Raw genomic sequence first — 26651 nt, forward strand, 5'->3', positions numbered from 1 at the left:
AACTCAGCCTTCCTGAAAGCTCTCTCTCTGCTGAGGTGACTTCTTTCATTGCAGGTTTTGCTAATGGAGTCTTCCTGTACTTTCACACCTCACTCATGCGCCCCTGGGCTGGAGGCCGGAATCAGGGTGTGGAAGTGACATTCTCCTGGCTCCCCACTGCTGCTTCTAGACCATCCTTCTATGAAAGCTCACATTATTTGGAGGCCAAACATGTACCCAATCATCAGCTCTTCCTTCTCACTGTTATTCATAGGTATCTGGGTTTCTATCCCTTGGTAAATGAAGACTTCTCTTACTTAGCTCACTACCCACTGTTCCACCCCAACTCCTGCCCTAATCCTTGTAGGCAGTCCATTCAGCTACCATGCCTCCAGTGACTCTCACCAACATTCTACTCCAAATACCTACTGCTAGTGCTACTGCTTGGTTCTTGCAATCCCTTGGAACAAATCCACTTAAGAATTTTAAGCTTCCCATTCTCTGACCCCAGCCTTGCATCTTTCTAGCTCTCTTGGGACTTATGTCCACTCTAACCATTATATCACAAAGTTCTTTGGCATGTCAAACTTTCCATTTTCCCTATCCTAATTTAGCCTTGCAACCTTCCCACCCTGCCTTCCCACATCTAGTGGGTGATGATTCAAACTGCTCTTCTTGATTACTAATTTCTTTACATACTCTCCCCCTCTTTCTCCCAGCTCTTGCTCTACTAGCTCAGCAAAACCCCCTTAATTCTCAAGCTGTCTTTTCTCATCCTGTATCTATTAGATTCCTAAGAACCACAGAAGAAAACCACAGCTTTTGCAAACTGGCGAACTGGTCTCCTAGCATAGCTGGGTCCTGATGTTTCCTGCAAATCATCATGCCCTTTTCTTTGGTCCATTTTTCTCCATCTTCTTTAAGATTAGTCCAGTCTTGGCCGGGCATGGTGGCTCATGCCTGTAATACCAGCACTTTGGGAGGCAGAGGTAGGCAGATCATGAGGTCAGGAGATTGAGATCATCTTGGCTAACATGGTGAAACCCCGTCTTTACTAAAAATATAAAAAAATTAGCCGGGCGTGGTGGCTTGTACCTGTAGTCTCAGCTATTAGGGAGGCTGAGGGGACAGAGCAAGACTATGTCTCAACCCCCTCGCCCCCCGCAAAAAAAAAATAAACAGACTAATCCAGTCTCTCAGCTCTCCTAACCCCTTCCCTGATCAGCCCTTTCTCCATTCACTGAGAGACACACTCAATCTTCCCTCCTCTCTCAGAGAAAGTGTGCCTCCTTTTGGCTTAAGACCACTCCCTCTGCCTATGCCTTTGATCCTACCACTCCTAAGGCCTTAATTTCCCTCTTTGCTATGTACTTAATTGCTGCTTTTTGGAAGGTGCAAGTTGTTTGCTGATATACGTGCTTGAAGGGCTCCCATTCTAAAAGATCTTCTGGCTGGGCGTGGTGGCTCACACCTATAATCCCAGCACTTTGGGAGGCTGAGGCGGGTGGATCATGAGGTCAAGAGATCGAGACCATCCTGGTCAACATGGTGAAACCCCGTCTCTACCAAAAATACAAAAAATTAGCTGGGCATGGTGGCACGTGCCTGTAATCCCAGCTACTCAGGAGGCTGAGGCAGGAGAATTGCCTGAACCCAGGAGGCGGAGGTTGCGGTGAGCCGAGATCACGCCATTGCACTCCAGCCTGGGTAACAAGAGCGAAACTCCGCCTCAAAAAAAAAAGAAAAAAAAAAGATCTTCTTTGACTTATAGTCCTACTCATCACCAGCTTTTTTTCTCATTAAAGTCCCCTTGATATCCTACTCAGTGCAACCTGCCTTCACCCCTCCACTACAGCACCAAGGCTACTCTAATATCACCAATTACTCACTAATGGTGGAATCCAATAGATGTTTCTCAGTATCTTTTTTGCCAGAACTTTGTTATGCTGTGCTCTCCTTTAAATACTCTCTGTACTCCTGGCCACCACAATATCAAATTCTTCTCATTTCGAATTTTCTAAATTTTCCCTAACTTTGAATACTCCTTTCTCCTTGGTGGGCTCCCTTTCCTGTTATCACCTACTAAGCTTTGTTGGTTCCCAGGACTTCATCTTTGGTTAACTGTTATATTCATTCACTACAATACTTCTGAGAAGTAAGTATCATTCACCCTAAAATTTCAACTGCTGTTTATATGCTGGTGACTCCTAAATAACGTCAGCCCAGCACTCTTCCCTGAGGATTGGATCTGATAGCCACTGCCTGTTAGGTATCATCTACATGACCATGGGCTCCCCAGCCTTCTTTCTCTTCTGTGGTGGGTTCCCTCTCTGTTAATGGCACCACCATCTATACGGCCACCACATCGAGAAACATGGGAGACATTCCTTACTCCCTTCTTCCTCACAATCCTCAAATCTGATAAAATTTACCTTGTGAACAGTTTTCAAATCTACTCTGTCTTCTCTAAACCTCTGTCTCTGCTCTAACCGAAGCCTGTGTCATTTTGGACCTGGCCCACTTGAGTAACCTCCTAACTTGTTTAAGTTTCTTAGTCTTGTCCCCTCCTCAAATCCATGCTCAACAATGTAATCAATAATCTATTCAAAACACAAACCTATTTTGCCTCTAATTAAAAGCCCACTTAAGATCTTCTGGGGTATGTGCCTTGACCTTTCCAGGCTTTTCTCTTTGAGTATCAGTATTACATTTTGTAGTTGAGCGATTCCAAACTGCATGCAGTTCATGGTATAATCGCTGCTATTTCTTATTCTTTTGTCCTTATTCATGTTGTGCACCCCCACTTCCTGAAAAGCTCTCCCTCCTCTACCAGCCCTGATATGGCCATTTATACAGTCTTAGGCAAGGCATCACTTCCTCAAGAAAGTGTCCCGTGAACACCAGGCTTGGGTTAGGTATTCCTTCTTGCAATTTTCATACTACCCACAGCATATCTCTGTCACCACACTCAAGACACTGTTTTATAATTATCTGTTTAAGTGTCTGTCTCCCCATAATACCTCGAAGACAAAAAGTGACCAATTTTTGTTTCCCCATGCCAAATACAGATGGAGTTCAAATAAATAGTTAATGGATGAATGAATGAATGAATGAATCCTTCCCTGACCCTTTTGGGTCTAGGTCTTTGGCTCTTAGTTTCTGTTATACTCAAGCCAATCTTGGAGCTCCAATTACCCCACCCAGGTGTAAGGCCAGGCACAAAAGTAAGGCCAGCCCCTAGTCCCACCACCAGGCAGAGGGCAACAGAGCTAGGTCCTCTCTGGCCTCCCAGATCTCAGGAAGGAAGTGAAGGAAAGAGTGACGGAGGGAAGGAGGGCCAGGATTCTAGTAAGCTTACCCCTGGAGCATAGCCTGCGCACAGCTGAGGCAGTGCTAGTTGGGAGGCCACAGGATGGAAGCAAGGGCCAGTGCCTTTGGGAGGTGCTGACAACGTTGGTGGTATTCGAGGCAGAGTCCATTGAATCTGAGTGTGGTTCCAAGGACCGGGACAGACTATTCCCCAGGATAAAGGTTTCACCTGAAAAACAGTAAAACCAGAGTTAGAGCTTAGAAGGACTGCCAGAGTGCTGGATCCCAGGTACCTGTTTGAGTGGAGCAAGCAGTAGCAAAAGAGAAAGCCCTGGGCACGGACTCAGGAGGCCTGTGTTCCAGTCAGGGTTGTGGCTCTCATTAGGGGACCTTAGTCAAGCTCAATGCCACTCTCTGGACTTCAGCCTCTTTAGAAATTCTTTGTTGGACGAGATGGTCTTTGAGGCTTCTTCTGGTCTAGATGCCCTATGCTTTTTCTGGATAAGGAAAATCTTAAACAAATGGAGCTATTCTAAGACGGAAGAAACTGCCTGAGACAGAAGATTCTAGAACCGGGATATATTTGCTTAGATGAGAGTACTTTAAAAGGTGACCCTCTGCTCAACCAGCAGGACATGTCAGAAATGCTTCTTGATGCTTTGTTAAAGGCTTGTTTGCAGAGGATCTGCTCCCATGTATCATCTCTCATTTTGCATTTGCCCAATTCTACAGAAACACTTCAACGAAGCTGGGGTTGTTGAGTGCTGAGCTTGGGCATGGCGATCAAAATCAGCAGAAGAATTTGGCTCTGCCACTCAGCAGACTGCTTCTCTGGGAACTTTAGTCTCCTAATCTATAACATGGGAAGCCCCTTTCTTCTGAAGAACTTGTGAATATCAGAAAAGAATGGCTATGAAAGCCTTTACTTGTAAAGGGATTTTTTTTTTAAGGTGAATTTTTGTGTGTGTGTGGTATATGTATTATGCACTGTATTTTTACAATAAAATAAGATACAGGAAAATGTTATTAAGAAAATCATAAGGAAGAGGACATATATTTACTATTCATTTGGTGGAAGTGGATCATTTTCATGTTTAGTAGGCTGGGCAGGAGGAAGAAGAGGAAGGGTTGGTCTTGCTGTCTTAGGGGTGGCAGAGGTGGAAGAGGTGAAGGAGATGGAAGAGGTGAAGGAGGTGGAAGGGGAGGCAGGAGAGGTAGGCACACTTGGTGTAACTTTATGGAAATAGATTATAATTTCTTTTTTTTTTAAATTAAAAAAATTTTTTTAAAAACGGGGTTTCACCATGTTGGCCAGGCTGGTCTTGAACTCCCAACCTCAGGTGATCCACCCGCCTTGGCCTCCAAAGTGTTTGGATTACAGGCGTGAGCCACCACACCCAGCAATAGGTCATAATTTCTGTCTGACTTTTTGCTTTTTCATTTCTCAAAAAGTGATTCTGTATGGTACCAATCCTTCTTCTGCCATTTGCTTTAGTTTCTGTGCCCATATCATAGATGGTCCATATCATACAAGAAACCAAAAACAGTCTTGAATAATCAGAACACTTCTGCCAGATTGTCTAATGTCAATTTGTTTCCTGGCACTGCACTGTTTTTTCTCTGCCTTCTTTCTCATCTGGCACTGGTTTGGAAGCACTCATCTCCATCAAGTCATCGTCTGTTGATTCCTCTGGCTTGGTGTCTATTAGCTCTTGAATTCCTCCAAGATCTACATCTGGAAACCACGTCTGCCCCCTACCTTTCTGCCATATCCACAATCTATTTTATGATTTTTTTGATTGGCTCTATCATAAATCCTATAAAGTTATGCTCAGCATCTGGACACAGTTTTCTTTAGCATAAATGCACTGTTTCAGACTTGATGGCTTTCATGGCATTTTCTGTAATAACAACGTCATCTCCGATGGTGTAATCCTTCCAGACAGAATAGATGATGCTCTGTCTTTAAGGGTTCTCTTCTGTAGCACTGACAATCCTTCCATAGAGCACTGTGTATAATGAGCCTTTAAGGTCTTTATGAACCCTCATCTAGGGACTGAATTAGAGACATTGTGTTTGGGGGCAATTAGGCTATTTTGATGCCTACCGTGTTGAATTTAGGTTCTGGGTGCCCAGGAAAACTGTCCAGTATCAAATGAACTTAAGGCAGTCCCTTACTGACAAGGTACTTCCTGATGGGACAAAACTGATAAAAGCAATCCAGAAAAAGCATCCTACTTTTCAGGCCTTCTTGATATATAACCAAAAGACAGGTGGCTGTTGTTTATGTTTTCTGTAAAAGGAATCTTACCCTGATGTTTCTCCACCCAGTCCATGGCCCAACACCAGGCGGCAGCACCCAATCACTGTACACAGAACCCAAAGCAGACTCCCTCTCATGATTGGGTTCTACCCAAACCAAATCAGTTCCTCAGCCCAGGCCACAGAATTCTCTGCTTGTGGAGGGTATCTTGAGTACTGGAGTATAACACTGTCCTTTATCATTTTTCATAGACTTCGCGTGTTTAGATAATGCTTGGGATTCATTCGGAGCCTCTGAAGAACACTAAATTTGAGTACATTGTTTGGCACAAAGTAAGACCTCAATGTTAAGATGGTTTAGGATTTTAGGATTGCTTTCTCATAGTTACCTAAAATTGCTTGGCAACTATGGGCTCAAAGTCAAATCTAGGGTTAGCTAGCTATTCACCCTTCTATCAAAGAGGCTGTTGAAGCCCTTTCCTTGAAGTGGTTCTGAAAAGGTAAGTCTTTGAGGGTCCATAATACCTAAACCATATCCCACCTCCTTTCTGCAGATGAGGGTTCTGATTCCTCTTTTCCAGGAAAAATGACGCATAGGGTCCCACTTTGAGACATGAACAGGAACCCAGTCCAGGAAGTAGGAGACCTGGGTTCTATACCTGGACTCCTGCCTTTCACTAGGAATGTGATCCTAGACAAGCAGCTTGTCTTCTCTGAGCACCAGTTTCTTCATGTATAAAATGGAGAAAAATCATCCCCTATCATGCTGAGAACATGAAATGAGAAAATGGAATGGGATGAACTTTATAATGTAAAAAATTGTTATTTTGTATTTCATTCAGAGTTGAAGTGGTAAATCTAAGCTGTCTGTGATAGTTCAAGAAAAAGATTTCATCCAGTTTCTGCACTTACCAGCAGGATAACCTCACCCTTCTAGTTCTCATTTTATTCAGCTAAGACTGGGAATAGTATTGTCTGCCTCACATGAGCTAACAGATGTCAAGAATAATTATGATGACAAAGCCGGGGGCTCACCAGGTGCTGATGCAAACCACTGAGTGTCTCTTCCTCTCAGCAATGCTAAGAATACTAAGATGTAGATTCTGAGTTGAAGGGTCTGAAAATCTGGACTGATAGCCAGTCATGAAATCTTATCCTAACGAGAGGTACTGAAAAAATGAAGCATCATGCTCCAAAGCTCTAGGAGGTCCTAGTCCCCACAAGGCTGATCAGATGAGGCTGTCATTGGTAGGACAGTGCCAGGCCAGAAGACTGCAATTGCAATTTTTCTTTCTTTCTTTTTTTTTTTGAGACAGAGTCTTACTCTATCACCCAAGCTGGAGTGTAGTGGTGGCATGATCTCTTCGCACTCCACCGCAACGTCCACCTCGTGGGTTCAAGTGATTCTTGTGCCTCAGCCTCTCAAATAGGTGGGACTACAGGTACATGCCATCATGCCTGGCTGATTTTTTTTGAAATGGTGTTTTGCTCTTGTTGCCTAGGCTGGAGTGCAATCTCAGCTCACTGCAACCTCCACCTCCTAGGTTCAAGCAGTTCTCCTGCCTCAGCCTCCCGAGTAGCTGGGATTACAGGCATGTACCACCACACCCAGCTACTTTGTATTTTCAGTAGAGAGGGGTTTTTTCCATGTTGGTCAGGCTGGTCTCAAACTCCCGACCTCAGGTGATCCACCTGCCTTGGCCTCCCAAAGTGCTGGGATTACAGACATGAGCCACCACAACTGACCTGATTTTTTTCTTTTTCTTTTTTTGTACTTTTAGCAGAGATGTGATTTAGCCATGTTGGCCAGGCTGGTCTTGAACTCCTGGCCTCAAGTGATCTGCCCACCTTGGTCTCTCAAAGTGTTGAGATTACAGGTGTGATCCTCCACGGCGGGCCTGAAGACTGCAATAGTTTCAAACTGTGCTCTACAGAGCCCTGTGGGCCATCCATAGGGAGGCCAAGTAAGTAGGGATATGGGCCTCATCCCAGCTTCTCTCAAAACTACTCTGGTTTTGGCTGCGCACGGTGGCTCACGCCTGTAATCCCAGCACTTTGGGAGGCCGAGGCGGGCTGATCACCTGAGGTTGGGATTTCGAGACCAGCCTAACCAACATGGGGAAACCTTGTCTCAAAAAAAACAAAAAAAACAAAAAAACTACTCTGGTTTTAATTTTTATTAATTTGTATATACTGCACTGCAGTATATACAAATTTTATATACAATTTTACCTTTGTAACAAAACAAAACAAAACACACTCCCCCCACCGCCTTTTTTTTTAAGGAGTTCTGTTGCTAAAACAAAAGAGACTTTGAAACCACTGGCCCAGGTGTCAGAGACTGGGGCTGGAAAACTTGAATAGTCAATGATCACTGCCTTTTTATGGGATTCCTTTGCTCACCTATAAAATAAAGATGAAAAAAACGCTTAAACTTCCCAGGGTCCATGTAAAATTTACTATTGATATGCTGGAGATATGGGAGCAACTGTGATCCAACAAACATTTGTTGAGCATCCTTTGTGTGTGTGACAGCCACTATGCTAGGTATGGTACATGCAGAGGTAAACAGATAAAGACCTAGCCCTTATGCATTTATTTTCAATGAGAAGCAGCTCTTCTCAGAGTATCACACTGCAAAGCTGACCTTAGAAATTACAGAGTTCCTGGTGGAGGATGATCAGAGTGGTGGTGAGGAACCTCAAGATCATGGCAAAGGGGAAAGGCCCTGGGAAGGCTCGTCTGGAGAAAAGTCAAGGGAGAGAAATACCTTAAGGGCAGTCATGGGAAAAGAGGAGGATTGGAGGTAGATTTGCTCTTTTGGAATACAGAGAGTAGAAGTGGGGTAGGAGTTGTAAGAAGGCAGATGTCAGCTTAAAAAGGAGGGCATTTTAGCAATCAGAACTGTCTGACAATAAAATCAACTGCCAAAGATAGAACCTGTCATCAGGAGTATTTAAGCAGAGATTAGATGACCACCCTCACATGTTGGGTTAGACACTAGCTCATCTCCAATACACAAAGATTCCATGTTCATAACCAAGCTTTCCCCTTCATGGGGGTGAACTGAGTGACCAAGGAACTACAGCTGTTGATCTAAGAAAGTTCTTAACACCAACACAGGACCCAAAGACATAGCACAGTCCTGTGGATGTTTAAGTCACTCTCAACATTAAAAAAAAAAAAAATCCCTCTCTGAACCACTTCCCGCATCCTTCACTACTCTTTCATTTAACAAATACTATTAAATAATTACCATGTGACAGTTAGGATGATGGAGACTGAGAATGGTGAAAACAATATTGTCCCTACCGTCATGGAACATTAACTATGGTGGGGTGGATGACAAAATACAAGTAGCTAAAAATATTAGCAACTGTTGTAGTTATAACAAAGGAAAGAAAAGGATATTAAGACAGACAGCATCAGAGGCATCTCTTTTGAATGAGGAGAGCCTTGGAGGTCTTCCTGATGCCTTGAAATTTAAGCTGTGGTCCCAAGAAGGTCTACCTGAAAAGCGGAGGTGTGCCAGACAGTGTGCTTCAATGAATTATGAGCATTTGCATAATCTTAAAACTTTGACAATTTCTATGAGGAAACCCATGTGGGGATCAGGGTACATCCTGATATTTCAGTTTTTTTTTTTTTCTTTTTTTGAGACGGAGTTTCGCTCTTGTTACCCAGGCTGGAGTGCAATGGCACGATCTCGGCTCACCGCAACCTCAGCCTCCTGGGTTCAGGCAATTCTCCTGCCTCAGCCTCCTGAGTAGCTGGGATTACAGGCACACGCCACCATGCCCAGCTAATTTTTTGTATTTTTGGTAGAGACGGGGTTTCACCATGTTGACCAGGATGGTCTTGATCTCTTGACCTGGTGATCCACCCGCCTCGGCCTCCCAAAGTGCTGGGATTACAGGCTTGAGCCACTGCGCCCGGCCGATACTTCGGTTTTTATTTGGCTTTAACCACTGTGAATCTTGGGATTTTTGCAGGAGAACTACTTTGTAACTAACTCAAAAGACCTGGATGACAACTGGAAAGAAAGGCACAAGGAACCATTGCCAAGGGCAATGAACCACTTCCTCTGACAGGAACCTGAGAAATGCCAAAACAGTAGACTCAGTTTAATGCTGGGTAGATTACAATTACAGCTAAAATTAAGTCATTGGGACCAGTGAAATCAATAAAATCTCCTGCCTAATACTGAGCCACTGCACCCACTGGGCCTCTTTTAGTCTTCACCAGCCTTTTACTTGATCCAGCCACATGTACAGTTCTGAAGGAGAGACTGCTCTGACATTGCCTCCCCCAGGAATCCTTCCTTGACTTCTTCTTTCATTGTACTCCTTGCTCATCATACCTTGCTGGGCCAGAATACCTCTGTGCTCTGCTTTGACCACACACATGTTCATGTATTTCTCCCTGTCTTAGCTCCTTGAGTGCAGGGATGGAGTCTGTCTCATCTCTGTCTCCCTAGAGTCTAATATAGAATCTGGCACAGAGTAAGTATTTGTAAATATTTGATTACCTAAACTAAAACAATTGGCCTGGATCACTCAAAATGCCAATGTCATGTGAAAGATAGAAACAAAAAGTCGGATAACTGTTCTAGATAAAGGAAAGTAAAGAGACAGGACAATGAAATGCAGTGGATGAGCCTTTATTGGATCCTGGATTAGGAAAAAACAGCTATAAAGGACATTACTGTGACAACTGGGGGAAATTCTAATATGAACTATATAAGAGCTAGTAGTATTTTATTTATTTATTTATTATTATTATTATTATTATTTGAGATGGAGTCTCACTCTGTTGCTCAGGCTGGAATGCAGTGGCACATTATTGGCTCACTGCAACCTCAGCCTCCTGGGTTCAAGTGATTCTCCTGCCTCAGCCTCCTGAGTACCTGGGATTATAGGCATGCACCATCACACCTCACCAATTTTTTGTATTTTTAGTAGCAATAGGGTTTCACCGTGTTGGCCAGGCTGGTCGTGAACTCAAGTGATCTGCCCACCTCGGCATCACAATGGGCTGGGATTATAGGCATGAGCCACCGCACCTGGCCTAGTAGTATTTTATTAATGTTAAATTTCATTAGTTTTTCTCAATGTTAAATTTCTTGATCATAATAATACCATTATGCTCCTTATTCTTAGGAGATACACACAAAAGTATTTAAGAATAAAATCTCTAATCGGCAATTAACTCTCAAATCGTTCAGTAAATAAACAAAAACCATATTTTAAATATATAAATATTCAACAAGTACATATATTTATATGTGTGTATATATATATTTAGGAGAAACAGATGAAGTAAATAATTTACTGCAAAAAGTTAAGTGGTAAACCTAGGCAAAGAGTTCATGTTTGCTCACTGTTCTATTTTTGTACCTTTTCTGTAGTTTTGAAATTTTTAAAATAAAACATTGAAGAAAAAAGTAATAGTCTCAACTTAGGTTTGAAGCTTAGTGGGATATGAAATCTACCTGAGCTCTGGGAGACCGCCTGCTATATGAGAAGTGCATGGTCAGTTGGGCCAGGACCATAAGTGATAGGGTGATGTAGAGACAAGGCTATAGGAAAGGGAGAGGGTCCAGTAAGCACCCAGATAACAGAGGTGGTACCTATGGATGTCTAGTAGAAGTGTGTAGCCAGGTGGAAGGGCAGAAGTCATAAATACCAGATCCAAAGAGCAAAGCAAAAGATAGCTTTTGTACAGATCCAGCTCTTTGGCAGAGGTTTGAATAAGTAATCAGAAAACCACAGGAAATGATAAGATCAGAGGTGGGGCAAAGGGTCAGTAAGGCAGGCAAGCAGGCAGGAAGGTAGGCAGGCAGGCAAACAGAAAAGATACACTACGAAGCGCAGAGGAGTTAGAAGTTTAGGCAGGGTTATGGCTTGTCTGGGCATAGTTAAAGGCTAATTTCAGGGAAGCAAATCGAAACTGGAGTGAGAGCAGACAAGTTGCTGAGCACCCACTACGAGGAACAGCTTAAGAGCAGAGGAGGACACAAAGCATGGGCTCAATCTGTCTGAAAATAGGGAAGGGAGAGGAAGCAGCCAATGGCAGAATGTAATACCTTGGTCTTTGTTTCTCTCAGTTGGTGAGGCAAGAAGAGTCTGGCTACAGTTTGCTTCCTCTTACCGAGTAGCTGAATCAGAGGAATTCCCAGGAAAGGTCATGCCCAGGTTCCAAAACCACGTTTGGGACTGCAGGCCCATGAGGTGCATCCCTACCACTCTCTGAATGCTGCCACCAGTATATTTCTTTCACTTCTTAATGATGTCATTCCATTTAAGAATTTGGAGTTCCTATTTCTTTGAGAAATCTCTTTAAACTAGCAGCTACACTCATGGATATGCTACCCCATTCACGCATCTGTTCTTTCAGAATCCCAGGTAGGCCTAACTTTCAGGTCTGAAATGCAGATAAGAGTTCCTGAATGCCCAACTAGAGATATTTAACAACTTGCCTTTGTCTGTACCAGCTCTACCATGCCCAGTCCAGACTCCCAGTGCAACATTCTAACTGTAAGTCAGAGTGCCTTTTTCTATTTTCAGAGACTCTGGTACTGAAAGAAAGCAATCTAGCATAGGTTATGTGAGAAGTTTCCTCCACAGAAAAGCATCAGCCAGGGGATCACAGAAATGGCTGCAGGGATCAGATGGTCTGGCCTCCACAGAGACTATTTAATTCAGGTATCATTTTGACCTGCTTGCAAGTCACATAAGCTATATACATTTGGGTACAGAAGTATCTGTGAGGGAAAGGGGGAAGAGGAATGGGTGAACAGTCACTTCCCTGGGCACATTTTCTAGAAGCAGTGCTTTTATCAGAGGTGATTCTGTTAAGACTGTGATGAAGACACCACGGAAGGCAGTGTGGGAACAAGACTTGTTTGTGTAGAGGAAGGTCGGAAAAGACACCTTTCAGACTTGCACCCTCCTATCAACAGACAGCACAGTGACCACGCTGGTGGCTCCCCTCTCTATGTCCCTGCTCAGGACATGGTCTGCAGGGATTTTTTAAGGGCCTTTCCTCCCTCTCAGTAACGACCTACCTTGCTACGTTTAAGGCTGAGCTTTCCTTTCCTCCCTTGTTCTGTGTCCTGGGTTCCAGATGAGAGACGCAGAGTTCCACTGAATCTTTAATCTCTCTCGGAAGTACTTAGTCACTGATCTGGCCACGTGGCATCTGCTTTCCCATTGTGGGTCTGGTATGTTAACTAAGAAAGTTATTTTCCAGCCTAGTTAGAAATAGCAGGAACTTGAATTGACTTGCTAGACTGGCAGTGCTGGAAGTTAGGGCCATGTGCCAAACGAAAGAATAGATGGCCAATCACCAGAGAGCAAATTTCTCAATCTGTAGCCTGAAACTAAACCTTCCTGCTGGCAAGGGAGATCTTGTTAGGCCTTTGCTGCCAGGTTCACAATGGAAGACGTTCTGTGACTTCACAGTTGCTCCACATGTAGTCTGAAGCTCAGAAGGGGAATTGTGAACCACCTTTTACCTAGGGATAAGGATCTAGACCAAAATAGGTGTAATCCTAGAGACAGAAATCAAAATCCTGAAGAAAAAGTAAAGATGAAAGGAGACTGAAAATTCTCAGATATGGCAAAAGTAAGGGACAGAAAAGCAGACTTCTGGAGAATAGGTGCCAGGCCAACAGTTCTGAAGGCTGGCCCTGGGCCCCTGCAGGTGCTGCTGCTAGCCCTGTCCCCGACTCTCAGCCCAGGCCCCATCCCAACTCCTACCTGGTAGGTACCTGTCGTGGCTGTGGCTGTACTCTGTGGCAGTGAGTGACAAATGAGTCTGTGTAAAGGGCTGGTTGCCAAACAGATTGTCACTACGAAGGTTGTGGCAGAGTTTCTCCAGGAAGCGGAGGACGTAGGTGATGCTGTTGACTGCTGGGAGGTTGAGGGTATGCTGTTCCCGGTCAAACACGGCTGTGGAGTGAGTAAACAGGGCCAAGCACGTCAGCCTGGTGGTGGAGTACAGCGCTGGGCAGGAGGAGTCCAGCCCACTGCTTGTTTCAGGCTTACCTGGTTACACAAAGGGAATCACTGCCCCAAGTTTCCTCCCTCCCTTCCTTTAACTCCCTCCCTTGAGGGCTTTGATTTTTGCCTCCAACTGTAAAGGGTTTGCAAATGTGGGAGTGGCCAGGCCAGGTCTGTTGCACCCGGGGCTCTGGAATTACTTTATTCAACCTGTGAAAACAATTATGAACATAATTCTATCTGCTCCGTCACTCCCCCAGGAAATCTGCTCATTTAGGGCACTATTTTCAAAAGAACTGCCCAAGAACAGAGAAGCTGGGCAGAAGAAAAGAATATAGTCATAGCCAGCAATGGTTTGGGTACACAATATCTGATTTATATAAGGGCATTAGAATTTTGGCAACATTTAGAACTGTTTCATGCTTGCTGTTAAGTTTACTACCTACCACTTTTTTCTATAAAAATATATCAGTATAATCCTTAAAAAGCAAAGGCCAGGCTGGGCACAGTAGCTCACACCTGTAATCCTAGCATTCTGGGAGGCTGAGGCAGGCAGATCATGAGGTCAGGAGATCAGCACCATTCTCTGTGAAACCCTGTTTCTATTAAAAATATGAAAAATTAGACAGGTGTGGTGGCATACAGTCCCAGCTACTCTGGAGGCTGAGGCAGGAGAACTGCTTAAACCCGGGAGGTGGAGGCTGCAGTGAACTGAGATCACACCAAGACCTGTGCATCTGTCTCTGAGGGCAGCAAGGAAGGATATGGGGATCTGGGGAGACAGGTAATTCTCAAGAACCAGTTTTGAGGGAAAAGAACCCTAGAGGGGGTATAGATGAGAGCAGCTATTAAAGAGAGGCAGTAAAGAAGGCCAGGTTCCTCCAGACCAGTACATAGAAACAAAGAAGAGACCAGGAAGTAGCTTGGGCCTCTTTACCAGGCAGTTCCCAGGCTTCTTCTTTGTTTTTTGAGACAGAGTCTTGCTCTGTCATCCAGGCTGCAGTGCAGTGGTATGATCTCGGCTCACTGCAACCTCTGCCTCCCAGGTTCAAGCGATTCTCTTGCCTTAGCCTCCTGAGTATCTAGGACTACAGGTGTGCGCCACTACCCCGGCTAATTTTTTGTATTTTTTTTTTTTAAGTAGAGTCAGGGTTTTGCTATGTTGGCCAGGCTGGTCTTGAACTCCTGACCTGAGGTGATCCACCCACCTCTGCCTCCCAAAGTGCTGGGATTACAGGCATGAGCCACCGCGCCTGGCCAGTTCCCAGTCTTCTATAATATTTGCCTGCCTGTCTGCTCCATCCTCCTCACAGCTAATTACTCCCTAGTCTGGGCTCCCACACCAGTCTGTATACACTTCCCTATTACAGCACTTTTCATAGTTAGCTATGTATATTCTTTCTTTTTCACTGGTATGGAGCCTAAGCTATCATCTTCTATTCTCCCCTTCTCCTGGCCAGTGTCTGGCAACCACCAGACACAAAGCAAGGGTCCCATACATGTTTGCTAAAATAATACAGTCTGGTCATTTATGGAGTCTTCTATGCTAGCTGGGTTTCCTGGAGCTGGTTATTACAACCTGCTAGGGAGGAAGGGCAAGGGATTATGGAATAGCATCAGTTAAGACTTAAAGGCTCTAGGTCAAGTCTTCATAGGTTTAGTGGCTAAAAAGGATTTTAGATTTAGGAAAACTGAAACAAGCAGAGCACAGTAGAAAAAGTGAGTATTCTGTGAGAGCAAAGAATACTGCGCCACTGAATCAAACTCATAGAAGGAAAGAAAAAGAAAATGACTTTTCCCACCCTGCCCTGGGATTTAATTCTCTTCTGTTGGGCCTGGTTTAGGACCAGGAAGCTAAGGAGTCAAAGGAATGAGAGAAGAGTTCAGTGGTTCCTGAAACCAGGTGGGAGAGAGGGCGACAGTCTGGAGAAACCCTGAGGCTGCCACAACATAGCCCCCTCTGGATTCTTTCTTCTGGAATGCCTTTAAAGCAACATATTCCTATACTTTCTGTATGGAGAGTCAAGCAGGTAGATGGTGGGAGGAATCAGTTTAGAGGCCCTGTGAAGTAGAATCTGTGGGTATTCTCCTTGGCAGAGGTATGCATAAGGCTCAGAAGGGCTCTCAGGGGGTTGGAGATGAGGAATGGAACACCTTCACATTTTTCCAGAGCCTGCAGGTATGAAGTGGGAACCAGGATCCCTTATAAGAAATCAACCAGTTGAGAAGGTGGGTCTTCTGGCAGGGAGGCAATACGAACCAAAGTGTGCTTACCTGAGATAACCTCACCACCATGGCCCTGCTTGAGGAAGCTGAAGACAGTTTTTTGGTGATATGCACAGTCGATACAGGCCTGGACAGCCTGCTGCAACACCACAGAGGCACGGGCTGGTCCAAAATGGTCAGGGAGTTGCTGGACCTTCTTCTTATCTAAGTGGGGGCCTGTGCTGCCATTCTTGTTCAAGTAGATACAAACTATGGGAGACAAAAAACCAAAGAAGCTTCAAGAGTCTCTGGGATACAGAAGTCAGAGAACAGTGTCCTATTCCATCTTTTATACCTTGGCCTCTGGTTCCTAACAGAATTCCCAGCAGCTAATCTGTTGAAATGCTGTGGGAGGTAGAGGGTGGAGGGTCAAGAAAAGGCTGTGCCCTGCAGCTGCCAACCCAAACTGCATGACCAAAGTCTGTGGGAACACAGCCCACTGGAAGAGTGGCCCGGACCAAAGGCGAAGGCACGGAGTTTGCACTTTGTCTCCTGTGCACTGAAAAGAAAATCTTGGCTGGGTACCGTGGCTCATGCCTGTAATCCCAGCACTCTGGGAGGCTGAGGCGGATGGATCATGAGGTCAGGAGTTTGATACCAGCCTGGCCAATATGGTAAAACCCCATCTCTACTAAAAATACAAAAATTAACTGGGTATGGTGGTGCATGCCTGTAGTCCCAGTTACTCGGGAGGCTGGGGCAGAAGAATTGCTTGAACCCAGGAGGCGGAGGTTACAGTGAGCCAAGATTGTACCACTGCACTCCAGCCTGGGCAACAGAGCAAGACTCTGTCTCAAAAAAAAAAAAAAAAGAAAAAGAAAAGAAAATCTAAACAATTCCCCACTTGTATATACTTCCATTTTTTTTTTTTTTTTTGTATTTGGTTACCTCACATATTTTTTGTACCTCTTACTATGTATGTGTAAGGAGATGTGGGGCAAATATTAGCAAGGGCGTGTGTGTGTGTGTGTGTGTACGTGTATGTGTGTGTGTGTATGTACGTCACTGGATTTAGAATGGTTGCACCACTGGTCATTTGCCTTGCTTTCTGTTTTGTGCCTTACAGTCCATTTGTTATCTTCTACATCAACATTCATGCCCAAAGAATGTAGTAAAAAGTAAAAAAAAGATTGGATTAAAAAAAAAAGTTGGTGCAGTGGCTCATGTCTGTAATCATAGCACTTTGAGAGGCTGAGGCAGGAGGATCACTTAAAGCCAGGAGTTTGAGACCAGCCTGGGCAACACAGTGAGACCACATCGCTACAAAAAATTTGCTAGATGTGGTGGCATGTGCCTGTGGTCCCATCTACTTGGGAAGCTGAGGTGGGAGAATTACTTGAGCTCAAGAGTTCAAGGCTGCAGTGATCTGTAATTGTGCCACTGCACTCTAGCCTAGACAAAAAAGTGAGACCCTGTGTCTAAAAAAAAAAAAAAAAAAATGTGAAAAGAGCCAAAGGGTCCCAAGACAGCTGAGCCTGGAGGTGAGTGTGAGGTAGATCTGATAAAAGAAGGATTAACTGAGGTCTTTTAAGAAATAGGATTTTCACATCTGCTAATGTGACTCTTTTACCGAAACAACTAAAAATGCAGGAATCCAGAGAGATAAGCATAATAAAAATAAACAAAAACTATCAAGAGTTCAAAAATAAATAAATAAATAAAAATAAACAAAAACAAATGTATATAAAAAGACAGCTATAAGAAGGGTCATAATAGTTTATTCATAATAACCCCAAACTAGAACCAATCCAAATATCTACCAAAAAGAGAAGAGATACAAATTGTGGTGCAGTCATATGCCACATAATGACACTGTGGTTAATGGCAGACTATATATGTGACAGTGGTCCCATAGGAGCTGAAAAATTCCTATCACCTGGTGACCTTGTAGCCAATATAAAGTCATAAAGCACGATGCATTACAATGTGTTTGTGATGAAGCTAGTGTAAACAAACCTACTGCACTGCCAGTCATATAAAAAGTATTGGATATAGGATTATGTAAAGTACATAATACTTGATAACATAATAAACAGCTATGTTACTGATTTGTGTATTTAGTATACTTATCATTATTGTAGAGTGTACTCCTACTTATCAAAAAAGTTAACTGTAAAACAGCCTCAGGCAAGTCCTTCAGGAGTTATTCCAGGAGAAAGCATTGTCATCACAGGATGACAGCTCCATGCACATTATTGTCCCTGAAGACCCTCCAGTGGGACAAGATATGGAGATCGAAAACAGTGACACTGATGATCCTGATCTTGTGTAGGCCTAGGCTAATGTGTATGTCTAGGGTTTTAACTATGTCTAGGGTTTTAACAAAAAAGTTTAAAGCTATGTCTAGGGTTTTAACAAAAAAGTTTAAAAAAAAAAATAAAAAAATAAAAAAAAGATTTAAAAGTTTTTTAAATAGAAAAAAGCTCATAGGATAAAGACAAAAACAAAGAGATTGGCCAGGTGTGGTGGCTCATGCCTGTGATCCCAGCACTTTGGGAGGCCAAAGTGAGTGGATTACGAGGTCAAGAAATCGAGACTATCCTGGCCAACATGGTGAAACCCCATCTCTACTAAAAATACAAAAATTAGCTGGGTGTGGTGGCATATGCCTGTAGTCTTAGCTACTCGGGAGGCTGAGGCAGGAGAATCGCTTGAACCCAGGAGGCGGAGGTTGCAGTGAGCCGAGATTGCACCACTGCACTCCAGCCTGGGCGCAAGAACGAGACTCTGTCTCAAAATAAAAAAAAAAATATTTTTGTACAGCTATACAATATGTTTGTGTTTTAAGCTGTTATTAAGAGTCAAAAAGTTAAAAAGTTTTTAATGTAAAAAAGTTACAGTAAGATAAAGTTAATTTATTACTGAAGAACATTTAAAAAATTTAGTGTAGCCAAAGTGTACAGTGTTTATAAAGTCTACAGTAGTGTACAGTAATGTCCTAGGCCTTCACATTCACTCACCACTCATTCACCACTCACTCAGAGCAACTGCCATTATTGCAAGCTCCATTCATGGTAAGTAGTACCCTGCATAGGTGTACTGTTTTAAAAATCTTTTACACCATATTTTTACTGTATCCTTTTTATCTTTATACACGTTTAGATACACAAATACTTACCACTGTCCTGCAACTGCCTATAGCACGGTAATAGACGATGCAGGTTTGTAGCCCAGGAGCAACAGACTATACCATCTAGATTTGAATAAGTACACTATGACAGGGGTCCCCAACCCCCAGGCCGAAGGTGGCTACTGGGGTCCACGTCCTGTTAGGAAATGGGCTGCACAGCAGGAGTAGAGCAGCAAGCAAGTGAGCATTACTACCTAGCTCTGCCTCCTGTCAGATCAGTAGTGGCATTAAATTCTCATAGAAGCATGAACCCTACTGCAAACTGCACATGCGAGGGATATAGTTTGTATGCTCCTTAAGAGAATCTAATTAATGCCTGATGATCTGAGATGGAAGAGGTTCATCCTGAAACCATCCCCTCTGCTCCTGGTCCATGGAAAACCTGTCTTCCACAAAACTGGTCCCTGGGGCCGAAAAGGTTGGGGATCGATGCACTATGATGTCCACACAATGAGGATATTGGCTAATGATGCATTTCTCTGATCACATCCCCATCATTAAGTGATATATGAGTGTATATTCATTTAATGGAATATCACTTGGCAGTAAAAAAGTAAGAACTACTGATAGGCACAAGAACATGGGTACTTTTCAAAACATTGAGTGAAAAAAAACAGATACAGGGCCGGGCGCGGTGGCTCAAGCCTGTAATCCCAGCACTTTGGGAGGCCGAGGCAGGCGGATCACGAGGTCAAGAGATCGAGACCATCCTGGTCAACATGGTGAAACCCCATCTCTACTAAAAAATACAAAAAATTAGCTGGGCATGGTGGCGTGTGCCTGTAATCCCAGCTACTCAGGAGGCTGAGGCAGGAGAATTGCCTGAACCCAGGAGGTGGAGGTTGCGGTGAGCCGAGATCGCGCCATTGCACTCCAGCCTGGGTAACAAGAACGAAACTCCGTCTCGGGGGGAAAAAAAAAACAGATACAAAAGAGTACATATAGTGTGATTCATTTATATTAAGTTCAAGAATAGGGAAATCTAATCTATAGTGATAAAAATCAGAACAAAGGTGGAAGTGGAGACTGACTATAAGGAGGCATGAGGGAACTTTGGGGGTGGCAGAAATGTCTTTCGTCTTGCTTGGAGTTGTAGTTACATGGGTGCTTAAAACTCATTAAATTGTACACTTAGGATCTGGATCTGTACGTTTCACTAAATGTAGAAACTTTACCTCAATTAAAATGCACAAAAAGGAAATTATATAACTAGTCTGGTGATGATTTAAAAAAATTCTACATGGATTAAATAATGAAATATAAAAGGCAAAACTATTAAAGGCTTTAGACTATGGTGGGAACAATACCGTACCAGTATGACTAAGAACAACTTTCACTTCCTGTTTCTTGGGACATTTGCTTTGAGATCCCAACTACCATGTGTGAGGAAGCAAAGCCACCCTGTAGGGAGGTCCAGTTGGAGATAAACTGACAGCCAGAACCAGCTGGTCAGCCATGTGGTAAAAGTGGGTCCTCCAGTCCTAGTCCCAGCTGACGCTGCATGCAACAGAGACAAGCTGTCTCTACCCAGGCCTGCCCACATTGTTGTCTTCAATCATGAAATTTTGTGGCGGTTTGTTACATGGCAAAAGATTATTGGGACAGATTCTGGTACCAGAAATAGGGTGCTGCAGTAACGAAAGCCTGACACACATGGCACTGGCTCTGGACCTGGGCAGCTGAAAGAAGCATAAAGGGCCACAGAGAATGTCAGTGAAAACTGAAGGAGCCTTGAGGAGAGCTTTAATGGAAGCTTAAAGGTTCTCAACAACATTGTCAGTGAAGGTTTAAGGGAAAGTGAGGAAAGTCTTATTGGAAGACCTAGGAATGGTAAAGTGTTGAAAGTTTGACAACACTGTGGCCTACAGAAACATGGAAATAAGGAATATCCCTGATGAATTCAAGGAAATAGCTAAAGAGATTTCTGAAGCAATGCAAGTATCACCTGGGTTCTCACTGCTTATGATAAAATGCAAGACAAAAGATGAGCTTAAAAACATGTATAGACACCCCTCCACATACCCCCAGGACTTGCAGAATTACAAATAAAACTGCTTCTCATTTCCAGTCTCTCCATAAGGCAAAAAACTATAAATTGTGAATGGATTTTGATTCTAGAAAAGGACAGTAACATTCTTTGCTAAGACGTAAGAAAGATGTAAGACTATGCTGTGCAGACTCTCAGACCTAAAAAGTTCTCTAAGAATCTTAAGGGCAGGCTTCACAGATTCTTTTCCTCAAACAACAGGATTTCTAACAGTCCTAAGCGTATGTCCTACAGCAGCTGCACAGGAAGCCCAAAGTAGAGAAGGGTTTATCATTAAAAGACTTGTAGCTGTGGCTTTTGTCTAATGAAGTAAACCCTGATAGTTCAAAGAAAACCCCTCCAATTTCTTTTGTTTTTAAAATTAGAGACAGGGTCTTGCTCTGTCATCCAAGCTAGAGTGCAGCGGCATGCATGATCATAGCTCACTGACACCTCGGCCTCCAGGGCTCAGTCATCCTACCTCAGCTTCCTGAGTAGCTGGTACCACGGGTGTGCATCACCACACCCAACTAATTTTTACCTTTTTGTAGAGACGGGTTCTTACTACGTTGCCCAGGCTGGTCTTGAACACATGGGCACAAGGAATCCTCCTACCTTGGCCTCCCAAAGTGCTGGTATTACGGGTGTGAGCTACTGCACCTAGCCGAAGAGCTCTCAAATTTCCAAGATAATCATTCTGGCAGGAGCATTGACAGCTTGGACTAAAGAAAGAACTATGGTACAAAATGGAAAAAATCCTTTGGATGCCCAGCCTTTTACAGGCAGAAAGAAAACTAAAAAGGGAATCTCAGTTTTCTTATGGAAAAGAAAGGATGATTTAGAGGATAAAACCAAGAGTCATGGAAAACAACTCCCAGAAAGTAATACTGGACCTAATGAAGGAGTTGGTAACATGGGCCCAGCTGGGTTTCAGAATTTCTATAGACCAGTGACTGCTGCATGCCTTCAGGTTTCCTCCTTTTTGAAAAGAAAATATCTATAAAAGTTATCTTGTGTCTGTCACACCACTGTATGTTAGGTAGGTAGTGAGCAGACAACTTACTTCTATTTTTTTTTTTTTTTTTTTTTTTTTTTTAGATGGAGCCTTGCTCTCTTGCCAGGCTGGTGTGCAGTGGTGCAGTCTCGGCTCACTGCAACCTCTGCCTCCTGGGTTCAAGTGATTCTTCCGCCTCAGCCTCCCGAGGAGCTGAGACCACAGGCACGTGCCACCATGCCCGGCTAATTTTTGTATTTTTAGTAGAGACAGGGTTTCACTATGTTGGCCAGGATAGTCTCGATCTCTTGACCTTGTGTTCCGCCCACCTTGGCCTCCCAAAGTGCTGGGATTACAGGCATGAGCCACCGCACCTGGTCACAACTTACTTCTTTAGTTCACAGGTCATCAGGTCAAGAAGAACCACACTTGGGGCGGGTGCGGTGGCTCATCCCTGTAATCCTAGCACTTTGGGAGGCTGGATCACTTGAGGTCAGGAGTTTGAGACCAGCCTGACCAACATGGTGAAACCCTGTCTCTACTAAAAATACAATAATTAGCCAGGCATAGTGCCTGTAATCCCAGCTACTAGGAAGGCTGAGGCAGAAGAATTGCTTAAACCCAGGAGGCGGAGGTTGCAGAGAGCTGAGATTATGCCACTGCATTCTAGCCTGGGGGACAGTGCGAGACTCTGTCTCAAAAAAAAAAAAAAAAAAAGAACCACACTTAAGGAAGTATCCTTGAGAAACCACAACTAAGGGGCCCTGATTTAGATGATGAGATCCTAGACCTTGAGCCTACTGCTGTAAAAGGATGAGACTTCTGATTGGGAATCTTGTGAGGGCAAGAATAAATTCTGCAAGTGCGAAAAATGTTAACAATCCATGTCTAGAGAATAGAGAGGTAGTCTTAAAATATGGTCCATAATTATTTGACCCTCTTCCTATTGAGAGGTGGGGTCTATTCCTCTGCCCTTGAATCTAGCTTCTGTGACTGATTGATCAATAGAATATGGTGGCAATGATGCTATGCTAAGTTTGAGGCTGAGGCCTTAAGAAAATGGTAGTTTTCACTTCCTAACTCTTGATAAACTTGCTCTAGAAACCCAGCCACCATGTATGGCAAAGCCCAAGCTACTCTTTGGAGAGAACCAACAGGCAGCACAAGTTTTGCTCATTATGTGAATGGAATTATCATAAGCCCCTACTGAGCTACCCCAACTGATGCCATGTGGAACAGAGATGAGCTGTATTCATTTTAATATAGAATATATTGATCTTTTCCTTTATAGTTTATGCTTATTGTCTTATTTTAAAAATCCTTCCCAATCTTGATGGCTTAAGGATATCTATGTATACTATCATTTTTTTTTTTTTTTTTTAAACTGGATCCATTAAATCAGAGTTGGAGGCTATTAAAAAAGTTCAGAGAAGGGTCTGGCAGGTCTGGCACATAAGGAATTTGGAAGTTGTCACTCCATCCTAACAATCAGTAAAAAGCTGAATAAGCTAAAAAGTCAACAATCCTTAGATCTGTCAGAGGTGAGGTCTCAGGGCAAATTACTGACCCTCAAATTTGAATAGACAGAGAGGTGAATAAGCAGAAGTCTCTGGAACCAGTGCTAGGGTAGGAAAACCTAAACTGTACCTGATGACTTGTCAGAGGCTCAATGGGAAACAAGTTTTGAGGCTAAAACTCCAGGGAGTCCCAGTCACTGGGGAGGAGGGGGAAACTTTTTTGAGTTTTGCCTCCAGGAGCTCAACCGGATTCTCACAGTAAGTATAAGAGAAAGATACCCTCAGGCTTCTGGTAGGGAGATGGGGAAAGGAACCATTCTGAAATATACTAGGGCACTCTGTTCTTAATAAGGTCCTCCCTCAGGAGAAACTATTTTACCACAGCCTAAACTATTAGGAATTTTTCAGAGCCTAACTGATCTAGAAGAGAATGCTATATGGGAGAAGGGAAATACTGCATCCCAGTCAATTCTAGCCATTCTGCCCAATCCAAAGAGGTAGGGGTGGGGACCAGAAGCACTTAAGTTCATAGCCCAGGGGCACAGGCTTACTGAAAGACTGAGATTTAGTCATAGGACTGTAGAATGCTTCACGTTTTCCAGGTTACTGAAGACCTATTTACCATGGTCCCTCCATCCCGCAGAGGGAGTCTAGCTCTGTTGCCCAAGCTGGAGTATAGTGGCCCAATCTTGGCTCACTACAGCCTTGGCTTCCCGGATTCAAGCGATTTTCCTGCCTCAGCCTCCCAAGTAGCTGGAATTACAGGTGCCTACCACCACGCCCAGCTAATTTTTGTATTTTTAGTAGAGACAGCTTTTTACTGTGTTGGCCAGGCTGGTCTCAAACTTCTGACCTTGTGATCTGCCCGCCTCAGCCTCCCAAAGTGCTGGGATTACAACTGTGAGCCACCATGCCCAGCATTTTTTTTTGTCTGTTTGTTTTTAGACAGAATGTCACTCTGTCACCCAGGCTGGAGTGCAGTGGCATGATCTCAGCTCCCTGCAATCTCGATCTCCCGGGTTCAAGTGATTCTCCTGCTTCAGCCTCCGCCACCATGCCTGGCTAATTTTTTTGTATTTTTAGTAGTGATGAGGTTTTGCCATATTGGCCAGGCTGGCCTCGAATTCCTGAACTCAAGTGATCTGCCTGCCTTGGCTTCTCAAAGTGCTGGGATTGCAGGCGTGAGCCACTGTGCCTGGTCCTACCATGATTCCTTTTACCTGGTACATCATGTCCAGTTATCACACAAAAAAGGTATCATCGAGGACAAAAAACACAGTTTGAAGAAAAAGCAGCACAGTTAGATATGGCAGGGATGCTGGAATTATCAGACTGGGAATTTAAACAACTATGATTAACATGCTGGGAGTTCTAATGAATAAAGTAGACAATGTGTAAGAACACATGGGCAATGTAAACAGAGAGACGGAAATTCCAAGAAAAATTCAAAAAGAAACACTAGAGATCAAAAATACTGTAACAGAAATAAAAAAATGGGCTGGTGCAATGACTCACACCTGTAATTCTAGCACTTTGGGAGGTCGAGGCCAGTGGATTGCTTGAGCCCAGTAGTTCAAGACCAGCCTGGCGAAACCTCGTCTCTACTGAAATTACAGAAAGTTAGCCAGGTGTGATGGCATGTGCCTATAGTCCTAGCTACTCAGGAGGCTGAGGTGGGAGGATCACCTGAGCCTGGGAAGTTGAGGCTGCAGTAAGCCGTGACTGCATACTGCACTCCAGCCTGAGAAACAGAGGAAGACCCTGTCTCAAAAAGAAAAAAAAAAAGAAAAGAAAATGAAATAAAGAATGTGTTTCATTGGCCTATTATTAGATTAGATGTGGCTAAGGAAACAACTGCTGCGTTTGAGCATGATAACTGAATGAATGACTGAAGCAATAGTCTCAATCAATCAAGGTTTATTATGCCAACTTTGGGGTGTGTCTGGGAAAATATGAGCCACAGACACATCTGTGGCTGTTCCAAAGAGGCTTTCAGGATTTTAGTATTTATATATACATTTTTAAAGGAGGGCAGGTAGGCAGTAAGGTAATGGTTACATTCTTGTGAGATTTTAGTTAGTGCTTGACAAATCTACATTTTACGTAAGATAAGGTGAATGTCTGAAGAGCAAAAAGGAAGTAAAGAAAGGAAGAATCAATTATGCAGACATCTCTGGGTTGGTGGAGGAATTACTGGTCCCCTTTGTCTTTGTCTTGCACCTGAGATAGGATACTGACATTATCAGTGTGGAGTTTGTTTTAAGAGCTAGACATAAATTGTAGACCTAAAGTTGCACCTGGTGTGTCCTTGCTTGTGGGAGACCAGCAAAGAGTTACTTGTGAATGATCTGTGCACACAGTCCTTCATGGATGCCTGAGGCCTTTTACCTTTCCTTTAGGAATGTGACTAATGCATAATGCTAGTAACAGCTATTCATTTGGAAGCTATTCATTTGGAAGATATGTTGCATGGCTCAGTCCCCAGGTTTACCCTTCCCTGTTCCATGAGTGATACAGACAGAAGACAGGGAAATATTGGGTAGAAGAGGGCAGTTCCCAAGCCTGTAAACCCAAAGCACTAAATGGGAACAGGCATTCCTGTTTTCATGCCCAAATTTTACCTTTTGGCCTGTGATGCCTTGCTATCATGTACCCATATAAACTCCAAACACCAGGCTCCATGAGCAGAGGGGCAGATATGCAGAAGAGTGGCAGAACAGCACAGCAGAGAAAGAGAGAAGAGAAGGAGCATCTGAACACTGAGAGGAGTTTGGCTGGGGATGGTCAGAGAGGAGATAGGCTGCTGGACAGCCAAACTCCAGGAAGATCATCTTCCCACTCCATCCCCTTTCCACTTCCCCATCCAACCCACTGACAGCCATCTCCACCACTCAATAAAACCCCCACATTCAGTGACATTATTCAAGTCTGTGTGTGACCTGATTCTTCTTGGATGTTGGACAAGAACCTGGATACCAAGAGGGCACTGAACTGGTTAACACTTAAGCCATCTGTGGATGGCAGAGCTAAAAGAGCACTGTAGCATACCCACTGGGGCTTCAGGAGTTATAGGCACCCCACCCCTACATGCTACTGTGGGGCCAGTCCCCAGAATTGCTCACCCCGGCTCCTGCATCTGCCCATCTATGTGCTCTCCCTCCTGTAA

At 43.8% G+C, this 26651-nt stretch overlaps 1 protein-coding gene across 20 annotated transcripts in view; it reads right to left on the reverse strand.

Moving 5' to 3' along the window:
• The window catches only part of SCMH1 (Scm polycomb group protein homolog 1), a 220635-nt gene that overhangs the window by 9254 nt on the left and 184730 nt on the right, over nucleotides 1–26651 (reverse strand). For all 20 annotated transcript variants that reach the window (XR_005580771.2, XR_012512394.1, XR_005580770.2 and 17 more), the window contains 3 exons: nucleotides 15828–16028; nucleotides 13311–13502; nucleotides 3338–3517 (listed from right to left, as the gene is read on the reverse strand). Coding sequence is in view for 17 of the 20 variants with exons in the window: in XM_074380617.1 (XP_074236718.1) it covers nucleotides 3338–3517; nucleotides 13311–13502; nucleotides 15828–16028 (573 nt within the window). In the remaining 3 variants the exon portion in view is untranslated. The remainder of the gene's footprint in view (nucleotides 1–3337; nucleotides 3518–13310; nucleotides 13503–15827; nucleotides 16029–26651) is intronic.

This window comes from Saimiri boliviensis, chromosome 11 (genome assembly GCF_048565385.1).
Source record: "Saimiri boliviensis isolate mSaiBol1 chromosome 11, mSaiBol1.pri, whole genome shotgun sequence".
Taxonomy (NCBI): Eukaryota; Metazoa; Chordata; class Mammalia; order Primates; family Cebidae; genus Saimiri; species Saimiri boliviensis.